This window comes from Meles meles, chromosome 14, assembly GCF_922984935.1.
Source record: "Meles meles chromosome 14, mMelMel3.1 paternal haplotype, whole genome shotgun sequence".
In the NCBI taxonomy this organism is placed as follows: Eukaryota; Metazoa; Chordata; class Mammalia; order Carnivora; family Mustelidae; genus Meles; species Meles meles.
Genome location: NC_060079.1, coordinates 39352682 through 39379454, shown reverse-complemented (window position 1 = coordinate 39379454; position 26773 = coordinate 39352682). Strand labels below are relative to the sequence as shown.

General features: G+C 37.8%; 1 protein-coding gene across 2 annotated transcripts in view; it reads left to right on the top strand.

Moving 5' to 3' along the window:
* DIAPH3 (diaphanous related formin 3) overlaps positions 1–26773 on the top strand; it is a 512673-nt gene that overhangs the window by 158607 nt on the left and 327293 nt on the right. For both annotated transcript variants that reach the window (XM_046028127.1, XM_046028128.1), the window contains 5 exons: positions 13007–13117; positions 13404–13522; positions 14374–14490; positions 19799–19917; positions 21919–21983. In XM_046028127.1, the coding sequence (XP_045884083.1) occupies positions 13007–13117; positions 13404–13522; positions 14374–14490; positions 19799–19917; positions 21919–21983 (531 nt within the window). The remainder of the gene's footprint in view (positions 1–13006; positions 13118–13403; positions 13523–14373; positions 14491–19798; positions 19918–21918; positions 21984–26773) is intronic.

The window sequence follows — 26773 nt, the reverse complement described above, 5'->3', positions numbered from 1 at the left end:
TTGTCCACTCTGATGTGGACCCCGCTCCTTCAGTTTTTTTGATGTGTGCTCTAGAGTCTTTTTGCTTATGTACCATTGCTCTCATTTCCCTTCTCTCATCTGGCTCCAGAGCTCCCATTTGCCACAAGCCCAAGGAAAAGCAAACTAAGAAGAAACTTTGTAGAGAAAAGCTGAACACTCACCTTATCTGAATTTTCCTTCGGTAGCCAGGTTACTTTTAGTCATACAATATTTGTACAAAGAGTACCAGGTTATCAGATTCATTAATTTGCATAGCATATTGGAGTTCATGTCTAATTCTTAAAATTTCACTTAGGAAATGTAATAATCACATGGAAACATTATCGCCTAAATACCTTTTATACTAATGTATACTTTTTTTTTTTTCTTTTTAAAGATTTAATTTTTTTATTTGAGAGTGAGAGGAAGTGAGGATGGGTTAGGGATGCATGGTAGGGGTGGGTATGGAGCAGGGAGCTGGATGCGGGGCTCCATCCCAGAGCCCTGATCATGACCTGAGCCAAAAGCAGACCCTTAACTGACTGAGCCACCCAGGTGCCCTTACTAATGTGTACTTTTTGATCTAATAACACACATGTCCCTAGAGTGGGAGGGGTGGTGTCTTGTGATGGAAGGACTAGGGTTGTGAGTCACGCAGCTTGAATTTAAGCTCCAGCCCTTGGCATCCTGGCTATGTGACTCGGGATCATGTCCCAGACCACTTCTATGCTTCGGTTCTCTAACTTGTAAGAGGAGGATAATATTGATCACTACCTCGTTGTGGATGTGGGGATTGCATACATTAATGTATTTAGAATGCTTAGTTTATTTGCCATATATGTTGAGTAAATGCTAGCCTTACAAAGTAATTTGTTAAATTAAAAACAAAGTCAGTGGAAAATGGAGATTGAAGGGGATCTTCCTTTTTCAGAAGTATTAGCTGTGTTGATATTAAGATTGTTACAAAAACTACAACTGAGCTGTTACACTCATGAACATAACCTAGATGAATGAAATGTGGGTTCATACACATCCCCATATCCGTATTGTTGCAGCAGCTTTATTTGTCAGAGGCTCAAATTGGGAACAATCCAGATGTTCTTCAACAGGTGAATGGTTAAACTGTGGACACTCATACTACAGAATACTTAGTATCGAAAAAGAATGAACTACTGATACAACTACATGAATCTCCAGGGAATTACCTTTATTGAAAAATGCCAGTCCTGAAGGGTTACACACTGGATGGTTCCATTTATATGGTAGCCTTGAAAGAACCAAGTTTTAGAGATGGAGAACAGTTTAGTGGTCACCACAGGTTTGGGATAGGGTCTGTGAAAGTATTGGATGTGGCCATAAGTAAATGGCAGCAGAGAGTTGTGTGTGGTAAAACAGTTATGGGTTTTGATTGTAGTGATGGCAGCAAATTTGTACATACAGCGAACTTGAACTTAACCTTACTTGCACACACAGATGAGTGTAAGGCTGCTGAAATCTGAATAAGCTCTTGTGGGTTGTACCAATTTCAATCTCCTGGTTTTAGTGTTACATTATAATTATGCAAGAAGTTACCATGGGGCAGAATTTTGCGAAGAATACCTAGGACCTACCTGTAAGTTTTTTCTTTTTGCAACTTTCTGTGTATATACAATTTCAGAATAAAAAGTTTTAAAAAGACTTGGTAAAAGTGGGGTCCCAATTTGTTTGCCTTAGTTGTGAGTAATTACATTTTTTTATGTTTATTTTCCGAAACACTAAAATGTCTTGACATGGTTTTTAAAGTTTAATTTTCATTGAAAAGTGAAAGTTCATTTTAGCTTTTTTTTTCATTTTTTTTTATAATTTCAGATTAAATTTCCATGTTCTTGATTATGAATAAATGATGGGAAGAATTTAAAAAAATTTTTTATTTTCCTATTCAACCGTTTTATTCTGGGTCTTTACTCTTGAAGGAAGGTTTCTCATTACTAAGACTAAACTAGCAGGTGGAAATCTTAAGTTAGGAGTTAAAGATACTGTTTTCCAGATAGCTAGTTAACTTAGGGAGTTCAAGGGTGGTGGGGAAATAAGTCTTTCCTGGGACTACTGGTTGTTCTCTCTTTCCTTTAAAAAAAAAATTAAGCAACCCTTCTTTTTGAGTGCTTCTGAATTTTCTGTAAGTAAAGTATATTTTAGAGTTAATTGGTTATCAATTTTCCTATTAAGCTATTACTCTAAGTGCCCATTTTACCATTACCTTTTAATTTGTATTTATTGAAATGTACTAGTCTGGCTGATATTAGCAAATGACCAAATTAAAAATAAAACTTGTTTATTGTTGAATAAAAGAGAGCCCTATTGTTTGCTTTTAAATTGGAGGAAATGGAAGATAGTAAAATTTTAAAAATTCTCATTGTTCTTTTATATATAACAAAGTACTATATAGCAAAGCACTTTTTCAAGGAGGATTGTTAGATTTCTTTTGAGTCTGATAATAATAATAAGATAATGTGACTGCCCATGTTTCTGGTAGAATTGAACATCCTTTCATTCCTCCTACTCATATGGTATAGTAAGACTGTTAAAAAAAAAAAAAGTGACTGTCAGAAATAACCTAAAATTATTTTCAGGCCTTAGAGAGTCTTCCCTCTCAGAAAAGAAAGTACTAATATAAGTATCAGACTTAAATATATACTACTCTTCTCCAGTATATGAGAGAAGGGCTTTCAGAGTCAAACAGCATAATCCACTATGGGTAATTGAAGCAGGAAATGTACTGGACCTTAACAGAATTTTTGTCAGGCCTGGGGAACTCCATGTGGATGATACTAGCCAGAAGTAACGTAGGAGTGCCAGACCACATCCGGGAATGTTCTAAGGGAAACTCCACGCCCAGCATTCTATGCTGGTCAGCATATGGCACATTAGGACACATGGCTGTGTTTCTGCCATAGCAGCAAACCTTGCCTCATGTGGCCCAGTCTGAGCACGAGTGATTGTCTCCTCATGTTGGCTCAGTCTTCCTTACTAAAAGAGGGTCCGAAGAAGTGCGGGTGAGCCAGTCTCTAGTTTCAACCACATGTTGAATTTATCTTTTATTTTCATTTCTTTCCTTTTATTTTTCTTTTCTATGTGTGTCTTGTCTCTTCTCTTTTTAAAGCCATCCTTTGCTAGAGTATCAAATGTGAGGTAGATTCTAAAGAGTTTGTCTAAACCCTTGGTGTTGGTCTTGGAACTGTTTGAGTTGTGGTAAATTTTTGTCAGGAAAGGAATCAGAGTGGGAATCCTGAAGTTCTTTGGGTAGATATTTGCTTTTCTGTGCATTTGTTCTCAGGCCTGTGGTGATGGCATGCTATGTTTTCCTATGGTGTCTTCCTCTCAGTCCTTTTGGACCCAGGGGGGGAAGTATCAAGAACATGATTTTTACATCACTTGTTAGTCTGTTGTAGTTTTACGGGTGCTGTGAGAAGACATGGATCCCTGGGTCAACAACAAAGGATTCATTACCCATAGCAACAGTAGTGTTTTGTATTAGCCTCAGTTTCCAGTTGCAGCAGGTTGTGCTTCAGGAGAGAAACCCTGAGTATAGGAAATTCAAGTCTTACATCACAGGCAGTACTTACTCTGATGGATGTAGGCGATGATGAAATCAGTTCAGTTTCTCTCAGAGTATTTAATTAAGGCTGTTGGTCAGCCAGACTCCAAGCAGCAGGTTGAGGCTAACCTGCAGTATGGACCCCAGCCAGGCCTTCCAGGTCCCAGATGGAATCAGCTGAACAAATCCCACAGACCATCAGGGTCTAACTTAGAACAACAGAATCTTAATTTTTTCTATTGATCTTTCCAGTTTGGCTGAGGTAGTCAGGTACAGAATGATGTATTAGTGATTGCACAGACTTCCCCTGGTTCAGCAAGAAGGAAATCCAGGACAATTCTTTTATCCATAACAACCCTAGTGAGTTAGCTGAAGCCGGGTGTTTTCCAGGGCCAGTGCGGTATCAATGGTAATTTCAATTTCCTAAAATCAGGGACAGATATCTTACCTCCTTTTCTAATTGGGCGACTCCCATCATGGAGATAAATGCTTGCAGGGTACACATATAGAGTTAATTTTTTCTGCAGGACCAACGGTAGCCTCAGTTTGGAGGGCCTTCATGGCTGTCTGAGGACTGCATGATGTAGTGCTTGTGTTTGCTTAAACGCTTGAACATCTCTTAGAATCAACTCTGAGGTGAAGAGCAGCATTTTTAGAGAGACAAGCAAGTTAACACCTGTCTGCTTCATAGCATATATAGTCTTGAAAGTCTACATGGTACTTCTGGAAGGAAAGTATTGTTTGTAGTTATTGGGGTCCTCCAATGACCTTTATCGAACAGGCAGCTATTGGGTAATAGTGCTTTCACTGTGGCCTCCCTACTGGCTGATAAACTGTAGGATGCTCAGTTCGGGATAAAATTGAGTCCAATCCTTGCTTTTGGAGCATGTGAAGACTTGGTGGAGAGGCCAAGTCGTGCTATAAGAGAGAAACTCTTGAGTTTAGAAAACCTTAGTCTTTTATAGTGGGTTGTAATTGTATCTGCCTTTTGCTCCAAAGAGATATTATCTTTATTATTCTGGACATGAAGCATGCGTACTTATTTGCTATTCAAACATCCTTGAAAAGAACAATCAGAAGATGGCCCACCAGTGCCTCTACTTGCAATGCACCCAGAAATGTAGGAGACTCAGGGTGATTTGTCCAGTGGTGGGGAACAGACCACGAAACCTTCTCCTGTCAGCTTCTTGACTTTGCCTTCAGTCTGATCCTCTTGTTTTTTTCCCTATAGACTCATTGTACCTTGATATAGCCTGAATAGAATGAAACCTTCATTTATTTTGGTTCATGGGATACTACAGAGTATTTTCCCTACCTTAATTACTGACCAAAGCGACATTGGACAAGGGTGGTAGGTGATATCCTAGGACTCGGGGGACAGGGATGATTGGTATGTCTTTCTAGGATTCTCACAGTAGATACTGCTCTATCCCAGAAGGTATTTTTTAAAGAGACAAAAGGCAGAAATATAGTTTAAGTCTTTTGTATTTCTAGAACTGTTATTAGAGGAAAGTCAATTTTCAAACACATTCAGACACCTGGCATGCACGTGGTCTTAACAAGTATCTCATGGTTACATATTAAAGTGCATAAGGTGTTCACATTTAGAGAACAGGAAGAAAAAGTGAAAGTGTCCTGTTGAATATGAAGTTGCATTTATAATACTTAAGAATCATACAACTTGAAAACAATATTCTTGCTGAAACTCGCTTTGTAGAACAAGGCTGTGTTAATCTGGGTCTTCGGAGAAGCAAGAGATTTAGTATGCATGGCACTAGGGGGAAGGCCTTCTAGAGGGCCTGGAGAGGGCTGGGGGAGGTGGGGAGATGGCCAGCTCCCTGCAGACCTGATGCCAGGTGGAGGAGAGAAGAAAGGAGGGTTGAGGAAAGTGTCTAGGGCTGATGTGCACTTCGAGGAGAACTTGGCAGGTTTGTTTTGTCCTCAAGCCAAAGACCCCTTGGCTTCCCATTTTAGTATTCTTGCTGTGTGTTCAGACATTGGCTGGGAAAGGCCCATGGGGAGTGTGGCCTCAGCTCACCTGTTGTGATGGATTTCACAGGGTAGCAGCTGGGGCTGGGCTGTTGGTCATTTATACTCTCTGTAGCCAGAGATTGAGAATTGCATTCCTGTGACTGCCGCAAAGACAGTTTTTCTTAAAAACAAAACCTCTTCAATTTCCGTATTTCATTGAATTCAATAATAGAATAGATGTTTGTAAAATTGATTGGGTCACATTTTCTTACGTCTCAGTAAGTAGGAACAATTACCTTTAAAGGAGTTATAGTCACTGTAGTTTGAAATTTGTTAGTGGGCAATAATTGAGAAATACGACATTGAAACATTATAGGTTACAATGACTTTTTAGATATAGTCAAGTTTATTTGCTTCTCTTTCTTTTTGTTTCCTGTACCCCTTCAATGCTCAAAATATTCCCAGGTTTAATTTTGCTTGGGACCAAACAAAGGTCTTACTATAATGAATAGTCATATCTTAATTTATTATTTTTTTGTTTCAAATATCTCCACTCCCCCTGCCCCGCCAAATTACTAACCAAAGTTATTTTCAATTTCAAGTAACTTGTCCTCACATGCAATGAAGAACCAAATAAAGAACAGAGATGGTAGAAAGTTTTTATATTTAGGACCAGTGTTGGGGCATCCCAGAAGGATGCAGAGATCAGTTTGTTTTAATTCCTCTCTGTTTTGGCTACTTCTATTGAGGTTTACATCAGTAGGATTAATATATCAATATAAATCCAAACGCTAAATGCATTGAAATGGACTGGTAAATAATATGCCATTAAACTAAGATGTTAGAGAAACACAGTGGGATAGTGGTCTAATGTGAACTCACGCTGTCCTAGGGAGCACACATCTAAGCATAAATTCGTGGTGAAAATTTTTGTCTAGAACCTACAGCCAATTTTCTGAGCTGACATAATAATTTTCTTCACTTACGCTACAGTAGATCACCAGAAAGATAAACTTACCTCATGCTTCAAAGGTAACTGCACAGAGTTTCATAATTAAGCAGTCAATTAGTTAATTGTTCAGCGACTGCTGTGCATTGAGTTATACAAGAGCTATATAAGAAGTATGCTCTTGCCTGGGCCACCTGTGTGGATCAGTCGCTTAAGGTCTGCCTTTGGCTTAGGTCATGATCCAGGGCCTTGGGATCTTAACCCCACACATCCCTGTCCCTGCTCAGTGGGGAGCCTCCTTTCTCTCTCTCCCTCTGCCCCTCCCCCAACTTGTGTTCTCTCTCTCAAATAAATAAATAAAATTTAAAAAAAAGTCTACTCCTGCCCTTAAGAAGCTTATACTTGGGAATCTAAAGCTAGCTAATGTTTCATTAAGTAAAATGCAGTAGGAGGAGTTCTAGCAAAATGCATGGGAGGACACAGAAGAAATGAATGCTGTCGCAGTGGAGAGTGTCTGAATAAATATTTAAAAATCTGTTTTTCCAATATTCCCATTCATATAAATTGTAGCTTTTTGAATTTTGAGCTTTATTTTCTGTGTTTGGGAATTACGCAGTTACCTCATGCTCTGATTTGTTCTCTTACTGTGTCGATCATTTGCAGAATATTCAATTGGAAGTCTAAATAAAATTAAAAAGAACTTTACATCTGCTGATATACTTTACTATTTCTGTGTTTGTCTGCTTAATGTAGGCTGGTTAGTTTTTATTCTGGATTAACGCTTGTGCTTTTTAAAGTCTTTGGAGTTTCTTTGCACTAGTGGCAAACTGTTTCTCTGTAAGCATCATTTACTCATTTTAACTTGATAAATTTGGAATTTGATTGTACAAAGAGAAACAGATGATTTCTGCTGTGGGGTAGGGAAGATGAATAGCAGACTATGTTGTATCTTCCAGGCCCAGATAATAATTATTCACAGATTCTGATAGAATTTTTATGTAAGTACTTGACTGGTACTTGTTTATAGTGTGAATTTAGGTTATAAAGCTGATATATTTCAGTGTCATATAGTCATCATTTTACTTGTAAAAACACCTACTTGTGTTCAGGATGAACATGTTGACCAAAGTGTGAGCTTTCTAAAGAATATTCTTGCGTTGGCTGTCAGATACCTTCTCTGTTCCTTCAGCACAGTCGTTGAGAAAGCATTTACTCTGGTGGCCTTTGAACAAATTGGATGAACTTAACGTTTGAGCCTCCAGGCATCACACCTGTTACGGTACCTTGAATTTTGTGCTTCACTTTTATCTGCAAGGGTCAAAGGTTTTGTGTCAAAGTTTAAAAATGCATAAAGTATTTATTTTTTCTCATCTTTGCATTGAGCCTGGTGACAGGGATAAGTAAAATTGTGTACTGGAGGAAATTTAGGTGATGGGTATTCGCAGATGAAGAAACCTGACTGTTTTCAAGGGCAGAAAGCTACTTTGCTGATGCAGTGTCGGAGATAGTGGCATGTTCCTTTCTTTGTCTTGCTCATTAACCTCTTTCTAGGTCTAATGGTTTTTCTTTGATCATTTGCCTTGTTCCTGAGATTGCCTTTGACCAGATCTATTCCTCATATTGACTATCTTTGAGATTTCTGTTTACGGTTTATTTACTTTGCCCCCTGTTGTGTGTCTGTGCCTTCCAGTTTACTGCATTGCTGACATTTGTTCCACTATTTGTAATTACACTCTGGCTGCTCATTTTCCTTGGCTTGGTCTGTGGGCTTGGCGGGCCCTAGTCCTTGCAGTGCACCTTCTGTTTGCTGCTGCACCTGAGGGAAACTTCAACCATCCTAAGCCCTAGATGGACACTGGTGCGCGTGAGTGCATGCGTGCACCCCGCACGCACGCACGTACACACCCTTCCAGCTACAAGTTATGCTAAAAATACGTTTTCTCATGCGAGATTCCTTCTTGATAATTGAGACAAGAATAACAAATGAGCTTGCAGTATCTGCTTTCCAAATCATTAGAACTGAGTCCGTGATTTAACACCTAAAGAGAAGTGTCATATATGCTGAGACTAAAGGTTAATAAGCAGCATTCCTAAAGTATAAAGATGAGTTTGGAGGGAGGAGAATATTTTAGTGCCGATCATCTTGGTTGCATATAGTACATATGAGAAGGCAGGTGTTTTCCTACTTGGGACAACAACTCTGTCTCTTTATAGAAACTGTTTTTGTCAAGTCACCAATTGGCCTAATGCAGTGGTAATTTATTAGTCATCTTAGCTGACCTGTTAGAGCCTCTGACTCAGTTGATCATTCTCTCTGTTGAGACCGTTTCCTCCCATAAGTCCTGGGCACCCAAGTTTCTTTTTTCTTCTGCCTCACTGATGCCTTTTAACTTTATTTCCCCAGCCTTCAAAATAAAACCTGCAACTGAAATGTCCCATCAGCTCCTGTACTTCTTTTCTCTCTGCTACTACTGGGTGGTTCCACGTAAGACTGTGAGTTTTATGTGCATCTGTAGTCATGTTTTTCTTGAACCTGGGTCCCCTATAGCCAGTTGCCTTCTCCACTTTTTTCAATGCTGATCACTAAAGATATTTCTAACTTAACATCTCTAAAACACAGCTCCCCTGATCTGTCTTCCCATGCTTCTTTCTCCCATCTTTTTTTTTTTTTAAAGATTTTATTTATTTATTTGACAGAGAGAGATCACAAGTAGGCAGAGAGGCAGGCAGAGAGGAGGAAGCAGGCTCCCCACGGAGCAGAGAGCCCGATGCGGGGCTCGATCCCAGGACCCTGAGATCATGACCTGAGCCGAAGGCAGCGGCTTAATCCACTGAGCCACCCAGGCGCCCCTCTTTCTCCCATCTTAATGAATGATTTATTTTCCACCCTAATCAATGATAATCCCATCCTTTGAATTGCCCAGACCAAAAACCTTGGACTGGGCAATTCAGTCTGACTTGGAGTCAGTCTTTACTCTTCATCTCTGAGAGTGATTTCTGTCTTTTTCCATAGCTGTATCCCCAACACTTAGAAGTGTTTAATGGGCACCAATAAAATAGGCTTGGAGGGAATGATATAGTTGAGCAGGTACACAGGGAATTCTGTATTTTTTTTTTTTAAAGATTTTATTTTATTTATTTGACGGTGAGAGAGAGAGATCACAAGTAGGCAGAGAGGCAGGCAGAGAGAGAGGAGGAAGCAGGCTCCCTGCTGAGCGGAGAGCCGGATATGGGGCTCGATCCCAGGACACTGGGATCATGACCTGAGCCGAAGGCAGCGGCTTAATCCACTGAGCCACCCAGGCGCCCCGGAATTCTGTATTTTGATGTTCAAACATAGAAGCTTTAAATCAGGATGTTTCCAGGAGGGCAGAAGCTCTTCATTTTCTTACCCTCATCTATTCCACAGGGAAGTACATTTTGTGATGCTGTTGAAACAATATTTTAAATGCAAATTAATAAAGATTATAAAGGTTACATTTTTGAAACCTCAAGCGGCATGGGAATTGTTTGTGATGAATATCACAATGCCATTATTTCCTTGAGCTTCTGTTAATATCTCCAGCTGACACAGTCTAGGTACCCACTAACTAGGTTTTTTTTTTTTTTTTCTCTTTTTAATTGAATGAGTCCTAATGTACATCAGTTTTTTATTTTTTTAGAAGAAATTGTGATGGGGACGGTCAGAGGGAGAGGGGAGAGAGAATTTTAAGCAGGCTCCAAGCTCAGCAAGGAGCTGGATGCGGGGTTCTATCTCATGATCATGAGATCATGACCGGAGCCAAAATCAAGAGTCAGACATTTAACCAACAGAACCACACAGGTGCCCCTCCTAATATAAATTTCAATCTCAGAATTTTAAAAGCAGGATTTATCCTATTCTCTAAAACCTGTTTCTCTCCTTACATTTTATAGCTCTGTTAATGGTATTACCTCCTATTTAGTTGAAGAACAGAGGTGAGGAGGCTCTTCTGAATGCTTCTGAGTCAACCCCATGTCCACCCAGCCATCAAATTCCATCAGTTTCTCCTACATTTTTAATATTCAAGCTCTTGTCATTGTTCACTCAAGTTGCTTCTACAACAGCTTCTTAAGTCACACTGTTCCCTCTACTGTTCCCTCTCCTTTACATAGAATCCCTTGTGGTTTTCCCTGTGTCCAGCCGAGCCTGAATTTTCTGACTTGGCACATGCGGCTGTGCCTCACCTGGCCTGTCTTCTTGTCCTGCCTCATTTCTTGCGACTCCTTGCACTGCTCTCTGCCTTCTCACCCTCACAAACTGCTCAGGAAATCAGAATTCCTTGTAATTCAATGGAAGGTCCCTTGTCCTCTAACAGGTTCATTCTTTAGTATTTTGAACATCTCACCTCAGTCCTTCATCAGGCTGCCTTCCTCTTCGTTCCTAAAGGCCTATGCTTTTACCCACCTGTCCTTGTCTTTAGTTTCTCCACATTCCTCTATTGTGGAACATATCTCTTCTACATGGTATGTTTCTACCATTGCATCTATCTTCAGGAGTGTAGGCAGATATATTCTGTTTACCGTCATAGTTACTACTCTCTGTAGTAACTGATTTCAATGACATAGATGCTATATTGGCACCTGCTTCTGCTAGTATGCTGTTTGTATGAAATTCTAAGATCAAGCGAGTCTATATATCTCAGTATACATGCTAAAAACCTAGAAGGAACTCTTTGATCTTTGCCTTGATGATAGAATTATTTTTAAGGAAACATTACATCTTGCTGTATGCTTGCATATGTTCATAGGCATATATTTACATGACATCGATTAAAGAGTGGTTATAGGTCATAATGATGGCAAATTACCATTAGAATTGGAAGGGATTTTAGAAAATTAACTTCATCATTCAGTTTAAATCAATTTTCTATTTTTCCTTTTATAGGAAATTGCCATTTAGGGTGTTTCTTAGAAATAATTTGGATTATCCTTTTCCCTTCTTTCTCTTCAATTTCAGGCTGCTATTGTTCTGCATGTATTTACTTTACATTTAAGTCCTTTTCCTGCTAATTTTTTATGCTGCTTATTTTTGTTGCTTTGAGTTGTTTATAATTCACATCTTTTCCAGAAACCTAACGACTAATACTAATTTAATTGCTCTGAATGTAGAGAAACATTATTTAAATTCATTTGAGATATTTTAAAACTACATACTACCACTGAAAAACTGTTTTTGTGGTTACCAGGTAATGATTGGCAAGGAGGTAGGAAGAAAGCATCTTAAACTTTGTGACGTGAGCCAGTTAGAGCTGAGTGAATGTGTACTGGAAAGGTCACCTTCATTTTAAGTTTATTCTTTTTTTATTTTAAATGTTTCCCTTTCCCCTATTTATCTTCTGGCACATTTCCTTCCTCCAGTTTAAATAGTCTTAAGTTTTGACAGCAGAGGCATGCTGGTCAGATTTTAGTATTTAGACATCAAATACAATAATTACGATATATTTCAACCAGCAGGACCTAAGACCCCTGTCGGTGTCTTAATCCAAAAAAAGCATTTTAAATTCATATAAACCTTGCCTTAAGGGATGGAGAAAGGACAATTTAGGGAACAGCATGAGGTTAAACATATTGATCAGTAAGCTAGTCATTCTTGTTAGACTCAGGTGGAATGTAGACTTAGAAAAATAGCATCATCATCATCAACAAAAGAATACTTTGCTTTTCTTAGAGATGATCGCTTTTGCCTCCGATCTCTTTTCCTTTGATTATGTGGATTTCAGACAATGAAAGATAAATTTCAGCCGGGGGTTAAAAAAAGAAAAAAAAAGATCCACTTTGAAATTTGGAGTGTTAAATAACTGGAAAATACAGTGATTTTTGCACTTTCATCATTGAAGGTATATACCAAAGAATTTAATTAGTTATGTAATTTCCTTATACCTTCGGAATAAACATGACATATATTATTTTTGAGTTCTTGCCAAAGTGTTTGAGCCATCGCCTGGCTACTTCTAATTAATTGTGCCATGCTCGTAAGATAGTTTTTGGTTATAACAACCCCATTAACCAGATTCAGGACAATTACTGACCTTCAGGTGTTTGGAATTTTGGGTTTTTCTTGATGAATAGCAAGTTATCATTCTATTTTAGGTAAGTATTTTATATCTAGTAGAGATCTGTAATTTTTCAACTAGGATGTTCAGTTTTGTGTTGTATGTGCATGGAATGATAGTTTTGGACAAGAACTTAACTTTCGGCTAGAGTGAATTTTTTATGGAATGGTACCAGTGCCTAATGTTTCTCTCTTTTAATCCACAAGAACTCCCAAACAAATGGAAAATTAAAAACAAACAAAAACTCCACTGAAACGATATTTCTTACTTAATTTGTAATTGACTAAAATAATTTGCATATGGATTATTGTTTTAATAGGTTCTCCCCTGAAGGAAGATCTTTCATTCTTGGAAAAAAACCTTGATATTTCAGTTCTGTGACTCTTTTCTTTAATGTTGGAATCTGAGCCTTCGTCTCCACTGTGCAATCTATTGTAGGTAGCGTGTATGCAGCTCATCAATGCCCTTGTTACATCTCCTGATGATTTGGACTTCAGGCTTCACATCAGAAATGAATTTATGCGTTGTGGATTGAAAGACATCTTGCCAGTAAGTGCCCTGCAGTCTCCTTATTAATATTTAAATTAGAGGAGTACTTGAATAGGGGGAAATTTAGATAAATTACCTTCAAGAATAATTTATCTGTGGGGGGAAAAAGGCTCGAGTATAAAAATTTGTGAAATATAGATAAGATGTGAGTATTATTTAACACTTTAAGTGTTTGAATGCTATAAATCCAGCCAAATGGTTGGCTTGTTGTTTGTGTTTTTCATTAACTTTTTTTGCATTATTAAAAAGAAAACCGTTGATTGTCATTTCTACTTAATATCTCTAGAATTTAAAACGTATGAGGAATGATGGCCTGGATATCCAACTTAAAGTGTTTGATGAGCATAAGGAAGAAGATTTGCTTGAGTTCTCTCATCGCCTCGATGATATTAGAGCTGAACTTGAATATCCTTTTGTTCTGAAATTAGTGAAATATGAAAAATTCTTGCTAACCCCCAAACAACCAATCTTGACCCCCTGAAATATTAAACTTCTGAAGCCGTTTCGATATAACAGTATAAAGTCAAACCTTTATGAATCAGACTGAATTTTATATAAACTTTTCTAATTAGTTTAATGTTTGTATTTCTGAGTACATGCATATGTAAATCAATTTTACGACCTACAAATGGATTTTGTTAGGCCTCGTGTGTGTGTGTGTGTGTGTGTGTGTGTGTGTGTGTGTGTGTATGTATGTGTGTGTACATTACCTGTTTTTTCTTTTCATGTTTGGCAGCTCCTCTCCTTTAGTGCTTTCCAGCATTAGGAGAAAGGTGTCCTTAGTCTGCTTGTTGGCTCCTGCCCTACACCTTGGGGGCACACCCACATGGTCTTTGTTAACTCTGTGTGCTTTTCCAGAAATCCACCAGGTTCCTGTCCTCTGCTGGGGCTACTCCATGGTGGATAATGCCTGGCATCAGCTGTCTTGGTAAAGAAAACTTAATATGGTATTTACAACCAGTTGCCCCTTACTCTTGTTTCCAGCAACGTCTTGGCTTGAGAGAGGCAAATGGTTGGAGATGATGGTGGAGGAGAAGCCAGGGAGTGTCAGGTCAAGTTGTCATTTGCAAGCTGTTTTCCTCTACTCTGAAACCTAGAGACCTGTGTTTTATTTAATGTTAAGTATACATGATGCCCACTTTAGGCTAAGGCACATAATAATCTTTTGAAGCCTTACAGAGTAGATTCCGTGCTATGTTATTACAGTTGTTTGGTGTAGAGGATGAATAAATCCGTGTATTCCTTAACCAGTTTACTGAAGCATATGATATTTACAACATGGTGTGGAACTCAGTTAAGGAAACTAGAGCAGAAGGATATTTCATTTCTATTCTTCAGCATCTTTTGCTGATTCGAAATGATTATTTTATAAGGTAAGAGGAATTATTTCGTAAGGTAAGAAGAAGCTATGTTCTAATGTTTTCTTTCACTAATGAAATTCTATTGATTGTGAAAATCTCCTGATGTTTGGTTTGGGCAAGCAAATAATTTTCAGATACTTATTTATGCCGTAATACTGACTCATGGGCGTATATTTAGACAGGTGATGGTAAAATGATATTACTGTTATGTTTTAAGCTCCAGCAGATTCTTGGTAACAAGTTTTCATCTGAATAAAAATGCACACGAGCAACAAATTACTAATTTATCATGTGATGGATACTATTTTCTGTTTAGTGTTCAGGTAGTAGGAGTGATGTTGATAAGTTTCTTTTTATAAGTTACATGAAGGGTACTAAACATTGCTTTTATTAGTGTTTAAGTAACTAGCAAGTGTCTTGATAATACAGTTGCATTTAATGTTGCTAATGTATCAGAAAAGCTAGACAAATGACATTTCAAGTTTGATTATATCCTAGCCATTTTGAGCTTAACAGATTGTTTATCTCATCTGTATGTTGTCTATCTATAGCTGTGTGACGATATTAGCACCTAAGTTGCTTGGTTGTTATGAAGATGGAATATAGTAGCATGGGTAAATCTCCTATCCAAATATCTGCCACATGGTGTATCCTCAGTAAATGCTCTCTATATCCTCTTTCCACCTTGTTTTTTTTTTTTTTCCATTTTATTTATTTTTTCAGCGTAACAGTATTCATTCTTTTTGCACAACACCCAGTGCTCCATGCAAAACGTGCCCTCCCCATTACCCACCACCTGTTCCCCCAACCTCCCACCCCTGACCCTTCAAAACCCTCAGGTTGCCCCAACCTCCCACCCCTGACCCTTCAAAACCCTCAGGTTGTTTTTCAGAGTCCATAGTCTCTTATGATTCGCCTCGCCTCCCCAATGTCCATAGCCCGCTCCCCCTCTCCCAATCCCACCTCCCCCCAGCAACCCCCAGTTTGTTTTGTGAGATTAAGAGTCATTTATGGTTTGTCTCCCTCCCAATCCCATCTTGTTTCATTTATTCTTCTCCTATCCCCCTACCCCCCCATGTTGCTTCTCCATGTCCTCATATCAGGGAGATCACATGATAGTTGTCTTTCTCCGATTGACTTATTTCACTAAGCATGATACGCTCTAGTTCCATCCACGTCGTCGCAAATGGCAAGATTTCATTTCTTTTGATGGCTGCATAGTATTCCATTGTGTATATATACCACATCTTCTTGATCCATTCATCTGTTGATGGACATCTAGGTTCTTTCCATAGTCTGGCTATTGTAGACATTGCTGCTATAAACATTCGGGTACACGTGCCCCTTTGGATCACTATGTTTGTATCTTTAGGGTAAATACCCAGTAGTGCAATTGCTGGGTCATAGGGTAGTTCTATTTTCAACATTTTGAGGAACCTCCATGCTGTTTTCCAGAGTGGTTGCACCAGCTTGCATTCCCACCAACAGTGGAGGAGGGTTCCCCTTTCTCCACATCCTCTCCAGCATCTGTCATTTCCTGACTTGTTAATTTTAGCCATTCTGACTGGTGTGAGGCGATATCTCATTGTGGTTTTGATTTGTATTTCCCTGATGCCGAGTGACGTGGAGCACTTTTTCATGTGTCTGTTGGCCATCTGGATGTCTTCTTTGCAGAAATGTCTGTTCATGTCCTCTGCCCATTTCTTGATTGGATTGTTTGTTCTTTGGGTGTTGAGTTTGCTAAGTTCCTTATAGATTTTGGATACTAGCCCTTTATCTGATATGTCGTTTGCAAATATCTTCTCCCATTCTGTCAGTTGTCTTTTGGTTTTGTTAACTGTTTCCTTTGCTGTGCAAAAGCTTTTGATCTTGATGAAATCCCAATAGTTCATTTTTGCCCTCGCTTCCCTTGCCTTTGCCGTTGTTCCTAGGAAGATGTTGCTACGGCTGAGGTCCACCTTGTTACTGTTTTATGAGGGAAGCCAAGATCCTTGAATTTAAACCTTTTTTTTTTTTTTTGGTCGCCTTTCATTTAGCTTTCCTGAAATTTCATTCTCAAGTACTTTGGGCAATAAGTATTTTACTCTAATTTCATGTAGAAGAATTTGCTAGACATGTCTCATTGAGGCCGTGTCCTCTGGGTGATGTAGAGGGTGTAATTCTGGCTTTTTATATAACTGACAAGTGAATAGAGTAAGAATCAAAAAAAAAAAAAGAGGTAAAACTTTAGGTTCTTTGGGATAAGTATAGATCATCTTATCTCCTTCTTTTGTAAATACTATTGTAAAATACTAATATATGGATCAAAATATTAATGAAAATACTAATAATTTGATTAGAAATATTGATACATTGATTAAACAATATTTTAAAATATCAGAGTACCTTGGTAATTATACTACAATTTTTTCCCCTAATATTCTTAAAAATAAAATGGAAACTTCCATTTACTCTAAAGTACCCCATCCTTTTCTTGATTCCCGTATGGTTGGTTCAGCCAACCTCCGATTGTTCAATGCTGTTTGAGTTTTCAAGAATTCAAGAATATTATTTGCTTTCAAAGTTTTCCATGTCTTAGTGCTGCTGGTGGGGGGGTTATATCTTATTTTTGATCCTTTCATTTTACCCTAATCCCTTAATCTGTGCTTCAAGAGCATAGGTGGTTGTGTCTACCTTTAAAACAGATTGAAAAGCGCAACTCTCCTAGGACCTGCTCAGGCAATTCTATCACTTCAGTGGAATTAAGAGTCTCAGAAAAGTATTAAACCATAGTATTCCCAGAGCGACATTAGTGAGGTATAGAATGTTAGTTATTTCGGTAATTTTTCAAGTATCACATTTTTAATTTGATACTTAACCATGCTGCATTCTTCCTTGACTCTTTAAGCCCCAGGACCTGGGTCTTTGTTCCAGATATGGTCCAAGTATGGTCCCTGTGAAGGCATCCTTCTTCCTGCTCTAATCAAGACTGTTCTATCCATTTTTTTGCCCATGTTCCCAGATTCTCATAGGTATTTGTTATTGTTATTTATTCCAGTAGAGAATATATTTTTATTATAAGATTGAGTCAGATTAGGATCACTTAAGTTTTCATACAGTCATTTAAAAATGATTTAACTTTTTATTTACCTACAGCAAAATTTTCATTTAGTGGTGTGCAGGTCTGTGGATCTTGCACATATTGATATTTTTTCAAGGTTTTTATAAATGACATTATTTTAGAATGCAAGTTATTCCCATTTGAAAGAATTAGTGGATTGGGATATTAGAAATTTTGCTCACCTTCTCATTTGGAACATTTGCTCCCCTTGGAACAAGAGGACATTTTACTGAAATGGAACTCGATTGGAGGCTGTACATGAAAGGTAGCTCCTGACCACAAGAAAAATGAAATGCGGAAAGATAATTGGAGGGTGGAGTAGAAGATCAAATTCACTTTTGTAACAAATACTCAGTGGCTTACATGTGCAAAATGTTCTGCTAGTTGAATGTGCATGGGAGATAATTTGATATTTGGTAAAAATATTAAAGAGAAAGTGAAGATGATTTTAAAATTCCTGCAACAAAAATGATGTATCAGTGAAGTAATGACAATTTATGTTCATCCCTTAATTAGGTTATTCACATATTCCTCTGACATAGTCACTAACTCACCTATATTGCTCATGGAGATTATTTTCTAGATTTATTTGTCTGGAATCCAGAAGTACATTATTTTATTTTATTTTGTTAGTGTTGCCTTTAAAGAGGTATTGCATGAAATTTCAACTACTTTGTAAATGAGCTTATCATTGGGAGCTGTGGAGGTGAGAAAACATATTGAAATTACGATTTTAAAAAAAGCCACAAAATTGCCTATGTTAATTTAAAACCCGTTCGTATTAAAACAACACTAGGATAGGAATACCTGGGTGGCTGAGTCAATTGAGCATTTGACTTCAGCTCAGGAAATGATCTTAGGGTCCTGGGATTGAGCCCCCCTGAGTCAGGCTCCCTGTCCAGCAGGGAATCTGCTTCTCCCTCTTACTCTGCCCCTTCTTCTCTTTCTCCAGAGCCTCTCTCTCTCTCCTTCTCCCAAATCAATAAATAAAATCTTAAAAAAGCCAATACTAGGATAGCATTGAATAAGAGGAAAAAGGAATCAAATGTTTTCATCTCAGATTTCAAATGTGATATAAACATGTGCAGTTTATGCACTTTAACTGTAAATGTGGCTGGTTATTATGGCAACACATTAGGGAATGGGAGACTACTTTTTTAAGAAAGGTTTAGAACATTGAGGAAAGCATTAGTAATACTATCTTGCTTTGATATGTACCCAAGAAAAGTGTCTTAAAACATTTTTAGTTTATGACAGTCCCTGACCATTTATCGTCTTTGCTAATGCTGTGAATTTTATTCAGCATAATGGGTCATTTATTAGATGTGAAATAAGTAGATGAAGGGCAAGTAGGTCACTGTGTCTAGGGAAGAGAAGCTCAAATGACTAGAGGCACCATCACATACATGACGAGAAAGATTTGGCGAGGAAATGTGTGCCAAAAGTCACTGAGGGAAGAAATAAATCTTGGGGCTGGCTGGGGATGAAGGACTGACCTCACTGAGATAGCACCTACCCTTTCTGTCTCTTTAGTTTGGTTTAATCTGCTGGGTATTTCTTTTAAATTTGTTGGCTTGCATTTTAAGGGATGTTCATCTGCTTACTACAAACAGGTGGACTGAAAACATGATCCCAATTGGGGATTGTAGTTAAACTTTAATTTTTGGATCAAAAAATATTATACTAGATTTTTTCAGTTGTCTTTTGAGTAAGAAGTATTCATTTGGCATTTATAATTTACAGTATCAGTTCTTAATTGGACTCCACAAACATTCTAAAAATAGTATACTGTATAGTTTTAAGAACCTTTTAGAGAATTTTTTTTGGAGGAAAAGGTATGTGTTTTGCTTGTGTTAATAAAATGAACAGTGATAGCTATGGTATAGTGGCAGGTTGATCTCTTTTGAGGACTGCTTTTAAGCACATATCACTTCATCTTACTATTCTTTTTTATTGCTTACTACTTAAGTCAAGGTTCTGATTTTTGTAAGCAAATCATCATTAAAGCACTCTATTTGCTAAAAGAACAAAAATTTACTCTCTTAAGATCATTAGAAGGAAAGCAATGCCTGTTGAGTTTCCTCTCATGTCAAATCTGACATGTCAATTGTTGAAACTGCAGAGGTGAATTACTGAACTTAAAACGAGCTTACCAAACTGCTTTGATGGAGAGTTGCACTAATAATCTGGATGTCCATTCATTCTTCTTCTCGGTTTTAGGCAACAGTACTTCAAATTAATTGATGAGTGTATATCTCAGATTGTATTGCATAGAGATGGGATGGATCCAGACTTCACATATCGAAAAAGACTAGATTTAGATTTAAGTCATTTTGTCGGTGAGTATTTCTCTAATATTTAAACAGAAATCTTTTTTTTTTTTTTTTTTTTTAAACAGAAATCTTTTATTATCCCTTAACCCGCAGGTCAGCTCTGCAGCATTGGTTCTCATCATGTGACCTGTAGAGCCCTGAGCACCCTCGATACCCTCCCTTTCAGGGGATCTTAAGGATCCTAAATTGTCTTTTCCATTGTGTTGATACTTGTGCTGGTGATGAAAACAAAGGTGGATCAAACTGCTGGCCCGTGGTTAGCAATCAAGGCAGTGACACCAAATTGTGTTAGTAGCCATCATATTCCTCACGCTGAGTAAAACAAAACAATGAGAACTGCCATATTTTACTTGAGTGTCCTTGATAACTGATAACTGAAAAACATTTTGTTAAAAATCTAACCCTTGAGTACACATTACTTTAATATCCCCTAAGACAAAACGACTTGTCTTTACACATTTAGCACTTCCAGGTCCCCAAGTACAACGAGCACATAGCTGTGGATTTGCTTGAATTGCAAGCTGAATTTGTTGATTTTTACTTTGAAGGAATGATTGTCATGAAAAGCTAGCACTACTTAGGCGTGATTGTTTTGGCACACACTTTTTAAAAAAAGAAAAGCAGGTCTATAATGTCAGGGAAAACAACTGATAGAATTTGTTACCAATGATCAAATTCAAGCTTTCAAGTAAAAATTTGAGTTTTGGAAAGCCTGCATCTGCTACTGTTAGCTTGACAGCTTCCCTGCACTCAGATTTGTTTCTGATGAAATCACTGGTGATTATTTTGATATCATACGATGAGATGTGTCAGTGTTTGGAGACTCTGCAAATCACTCTTTTCCGAATTCCAGTGCCTGATAACCAATTCTGCATGGGTAAAGAATTCATGGATTTTAAAGTTAGAGAACAAAATAATCATTGATATGTGATTCCACATAGCAACTAATGTGGAAGGAGTATGTGTATGTCAAATTTTGGCATGGCATGAAAAAAGAATATCCATTATTTGAGTGAGGTGGTTTTTTTCTTCATAGGATATGTGAGTCCAGGAAGAGGTATGGAATGTATAATATGAGAAAGAAAACAGTTAATATTAGTGGCACTGGTAAAGAAAGTACTTATTTCTCTCCACAGGAGAGAAGCAATAAGGTCCTGATAGTGGGAGGGACAGAGAAATAAGGAAAAACATCTTATGAATACGAAGCAAACTAAAATGTGGAGCAATTTTGAATAGTATCTGAAAATCAAGTTTATTCTCCCTGGCGATTAGGAATGCTTTTACTTGAGTAGATGAGAGGTTTTAGACATTGAACTCTTGAGAAGGAAATAGACGCCATGACTACCACTTGGCTCTGTGAGTGAAACATATTTACATAGTTATAACACATACATTGTATGTGTTGATTTTAAATATTTACAAAAAACTTAGAGGCACAATGCAGAGGACTTACAGAAGAGAATGTCACTGTGTTCATGTGAATAGGTGAGTGTGAGGACCTGGGGTCGGACATTAGGGTAGAAAGATGATGGAAAGTATGGGGCGCAGACAACTTCAGATATTAGAGTGGAAATCGGGAGATGCTGTTTTCATAACAGAGATCAGAGGTTTAAGTATTTATTTAGTGTTCTAGAGCCAGCCATTTTTGAAAGCAAAATTATTAAAATAAATGGGATTAGACAAGGAACACCATTTTCATCTTCTATTATAGGAACCTATCTGTAATATATTAAATAGGTAAATCAAGAAATTATGGTATATACATTTTATGCAGAGTTAGGAAGCTAGCTGCCAGAGTAATCCAATACAAGAAGAACTGTAAGAGGTTGCAGCTTAGAAATTGAATTGAGTTTTTAGTATAGTGATTTGTTGTTACTTTTCATCATAAGCCTTCTGTGTTTTTTAAAACTGTGTTTATGTATTTTATTTAAAAAAGAAAGGCACTATTAAAGTCCTAACAATTTCAAGAAGTACCAGAATAAAAAAAAATTGTCATTGCAATTTTAGAATCTTGCATAGACCAAGCCAAACTAGAAGAGTTTGAAGAGAAAGCATTGGAACTTCATAAGAAAGTAAGTAATTTTGAGTAACTTTGGAAGACTCTGTGAAAAGACTCCTCAGGCATGCTTCTGCCTCAGGGATTTTGCTTGGTGTTCCCACTCTCTCCTTTACCTCCTTCAGGCAGCGCAAATGCCATCTGAGAGGAGGATTTCCTAGACTATTTAAAAAATCTAACCTTCCACTCCCAACCTGGACTCTCTCTCTGCTATGTTTTCTTCTGTTGTATTCATTATCTGACATGCCACATGGTGTCTGTGGATGTATTGTCTCTTTCTTCCTCCAGAGTAAACTTTAGGAAGGATTTTTGTTTGTTTGTAGGTTTGTTTGAAGGATTTTGTTTATTCACTGTCCCTGTACCTCGAACAGTTCCTGGCCCTCAGAATTAACAACAACAACAAAAATATGTGAATGAATAAATGAACAAAATGTATAATCCTCAAGAAATCCTGTAACTTAGGCCCTTAGGGTTGAAATTGTATCTAAAAGTTTTAAAGCTTAATTTTTGTTTTGGGTAAAGTTGCTTCCTTAGATCTAGTTGGACATATAAAACTGTCATTTTTATTGGTCAAAAGTATCTGATATAGTAGTTCATTTGTTTCTGCCCAGTATTGCTGGCAAGCCATTCCCTACTTTTCTTTAAGATGCTGTTCTGTGGGGGCGCCTGGGTGGCTTAGTGGGTTAAAGCCTCTGCCTTCGGCTCAGGTCATGATCCCAGGGTCCTGGGATCGAGCCCCGCATCGGGCTCTCTGCTCCACAGGGAGCCTGCTTCCTCCTCTCTCTCTGCCTAGTTGTGATTTCTCTCTGTCAAATAAATAAAATATTTAAAAAAAAAATGCTGTTCTGTGGTTTCATCTCTGCTCTGCATGGACCTGTTAGACTTTTCCTCTGTTTTGAAAAATTTACGTCTGTGTTCTTCACATTTTAAGTAGTCACTCTGATTTAAATTCTTGTGGCTGGTTTCTCACATGGGAGGAATAAATGATAACTACTACTACCAGCACCTGAATGGACATACACTAAATGAACATTTACTCTGTGTTTTGTACCATGCCTGAGGGGCCACTTTTTGGATCTCTTGGGACCTAGATAAATCTTGAGAGAATTGTACATTTTTATAACTTTTTTTTTAAGATTTTATTTATTCATTTGACAGACAGAGATCACAAATAGGCAGAGAGGCAGGCAGAGAGAGAGAGGAGGAAGCAGGCTCCCCACTGAGCAGAGGTCCTGATGTGGGGCTCAATCCCAGGACCCTAGGATCATGACCTGAGCCGAAGGCAGAGGCTTTAACCCATTGAGCCACCCAGGGGCCCCATAACCTTTTAAGATAATGTAACTTGCAGATGATAGGCAGTCTTTCATTAGTTACTGGGAATTTATGAAAAATTGTAAATGTCCTGTGTGAGAAGTCCTGAGATTCACCACTTAGTGAGAGATGACTAACTCCCCAGCCTTTGGCAGACTAGGAAAACAGCTGTGAATATGCTACTGTCATTGCCTTGCAGTGATGTAGGAGACAATTTGTGGGTCATTTAAGTGTCATGTGCTACAGTTGATAGGTGATTATGTTGTAAGGGGTCCCCTCACCCTGATCTTGTATTCCAATCTCACTACTTCTCTACTGTTTTAACTTTTCATGAGAAAGTAGTAATATTTCAAGTACTTGATTTGGTTGCATCCCAGATAGCGTAAATTTGCTTTTATGATCATTTTTATATGATTATATATGGTATATATGAGTATTGTTAAACGTGATACCCTTCTCAACATATTGTTTTAAAATTGTAAAGTTTAAGTGTAAGTGGAAGAAAGACCTTGTTCAAGGTTACTTGTCTCCTTTTAGTCAGAAGTTATATGTCTTAGGTATATTCAGAAAATATTGTTGGCTCCGTAAAAGATTTCTATTGCCATACCATTTTGTATATATCAGCAAGAACTTCTTTCTGATAGCTTTATAAGGACACATGTAAATACTTTGCTTTAGGCAGGAAGCTATCATAGTTGCTAGACACATTCTTTATTTTGGTGCATAAATTTGAAAAATGAAGACCAGAAATGTCAGAAAGTACATAGAGAATATTGAATTATCAACCTTCTTGTATGGATGCACTAATACATTTACCCTAGGGAATGAAATTAAGCAGAGCTTCAGCCTTAACTGTGTTTCTTGACATTTTTGCGTGTAATTTTGTAAGCGTAATATTGCTTTAGTAACTCTTTTTGGAGAAGAAGGCTATCATATTTGTTTTTATAAAGTACGTCTTTAATGGAGATTCATTTTATCCCCCAGGCTACTGTGATTTGACTATAGATATTATAAAAATGCTAAAGCAAAGTTTATATTTTGTCTGATTCTGTTAATAGGGTAGGATGTAGAAATTTCTCTTTTTGTTAAATAATAGAGACACTTTAAGTAAGACCAAGTTAATAAATTCCTTTAGAGTATACTAATTATGAGTCTGGTGGTTTTGGTAGTTTTATCTTTTTTCCATTAAGTAATCCTTTTTCCTCCCAAAAGTTACTCTAAGCCATATGAGATAGGATTGTGTACATATTGATGTTGTGAAGAAGACTTCATTTTAACTCTCATAAGACTTTAATTTTTTATTTCTTGCTAAGCAGCAGTAAACATTGAGCAGTCATAAAAGGGAGAATAGAGAACATGACCTCTCAAAGATTTTTCATGCTGGGAGATTGAGAACTTTAATATATGATATTGACATATTTATTCACAACATATAAAGGGAGATTTGACAGGAATTGGCTCCATCTGTTCATTCAAGAAATACTTATTGAGTTTAGTTTTAAATGTAAGGCTTTGGAAAGGTGATGAATAAAATATGTTCTCACTATTAATAAGCCTCCAGGTTGGTGAGTGTTACTGAGGTATGTGATAGTGCATTTCAATATTTTTATATTACAGTGTAATAATTGTGATGGTAGTTAAACCCTCTGCTGTGTGTATGCCTATAGAAAGGGTTCCTCATCTAGTCTTGGGTGGCCAAGGGAGGCTTAGCCAAGAAGTGATAACTAATGTGAGGTGACAAGCTGAGATAGCCAAGAGGGAGGTATATGGAAATTTATTGCAAATTTCCTATAGGCCTCTCAAGATTAATATTTCTGAAACCAAATTCATTTTTCTTTTCCCTAAAATGCCCTTTCAGGAGCACCTGGGTGGCTGAGTCATTTATGCTTCCAACTCTGTGATTTCCATTCAGGTCGCATGGGTCGTGAGATCTAATCCTGCATTGTTGGGTTCTACTCTTAGCAGGGAGTCTGCTTGAAATTCTCTCCCTTTGCCCCTCCCCCTGCTCACTCGCTCTCTAAAATAATCTTTTTTTTAAAAAAAAAAAAAAAGGTCTTTCCCCCAGGTATTTTATATTCCTATTTCCCCCCTAAAATTCTAATATTTAGTTTCCAGCTTATAAAGCAATAAAACACCATCATCATCTTAGATATACTTCTCTCATTCATTTCCTACATTCTGTTATACACTATTTAGATTGTTTTTTTTTCTTTTTTTTTTTTTTTTTTTTTTTTTTTTACAGATTTTATTTATTTGCCAGACACAGCGAGAGAGGGAATACAATACAAGCAGGGGGAGTGGGAGAGGGAGAAAAGCAGGCTTCCCACTGAGCAGGGCGCCCGATGCGGGGCTCAATCCCAGGACCCTGGGACCATGACTGGAGCCGAAGGCAAACACTTAACAACTGAGCCACCAACAGTTCCAAGATTCTGTTTTTTGTTTGTTTTGTTTTTCATTTTAAAAGAGCAAAACGAAACCCTACATCCCCCCCCCCCGCCCCCATTCCTCTGTCTTCTCCCTTTGTTCAGGTAGGCCTTCAGTTCTTGCTTGAATAACTGCAGTACCATCCAAACATTTTCATGTGTCTGGTGTTTCTCTTTCAGACCACCTTCCACCCTGCTGCAGGTTGGGTTTTTCGAAGGGCACATTTGATAATGTTAATTTCTTATTTATTTATTTCTACTTATTCTCCATGGTTTTCAGGCAAAAGGGAAAACTTTAGGCTTATTGTAAAATTCCTTTGAACAATTTCATTCCTGGCTACATCAGTGACTTCATCCCTTGCAACTTCTTTTCCTCCCTCCTTTTATGGCCCCGATATGTGGTTGCTTGTCTTTTATGCACTGTGCTAGACCCTCGATTTGAAGTGCTAGCTGCTCTTCTCAGCTGCCTACTTAAGTTCTTTAAATGTGTGGTCAAACACCATCCTCCAGGAATCACTCCCATGCCAGCAGTCTTATTTCTCTATGGCTGGTAATTTTCATAGGTTTTGGGTTATTAGTTTGCTTTTATTTTGCCACCAAACACACTACACTTTCTAAAAACAATCACCGTATTCTATTCAACTGTGTATCTCTAGCACGTACCACTTTGAGGAACACACCAGACACATGCTATTACTTACTATATAATAGGAAATAGGTAGTTTGGGGCCAAGTCCCAGGAGGTTCCTAGATATAAGGTTGAGTGTAGCCTTTAAATAAAGCCACTGAAAGTTTAAGAGCAAAAGGAGTCATGTTTTTTGAGCCATCCTTTAGAAAGAATAGCATTCAAAGAATTTGTAGGGGGGGAGATAATCCTGGTTTTAGAAATACTGGTCTTGTTTTTTTCGCCTTGAAAGATGTTCATTGACTGTTTGAAAATACATTTCTGGACTGATTAGCGGTGTGGAATTCAGATGAGAAGCTGGGCAGGTGGTAGGGATTTGGCCACCATCAGTGTATGAAGGGAGATTGGAGCATGTGGGTGTGGAAGATAACCATTCTATCAGACATG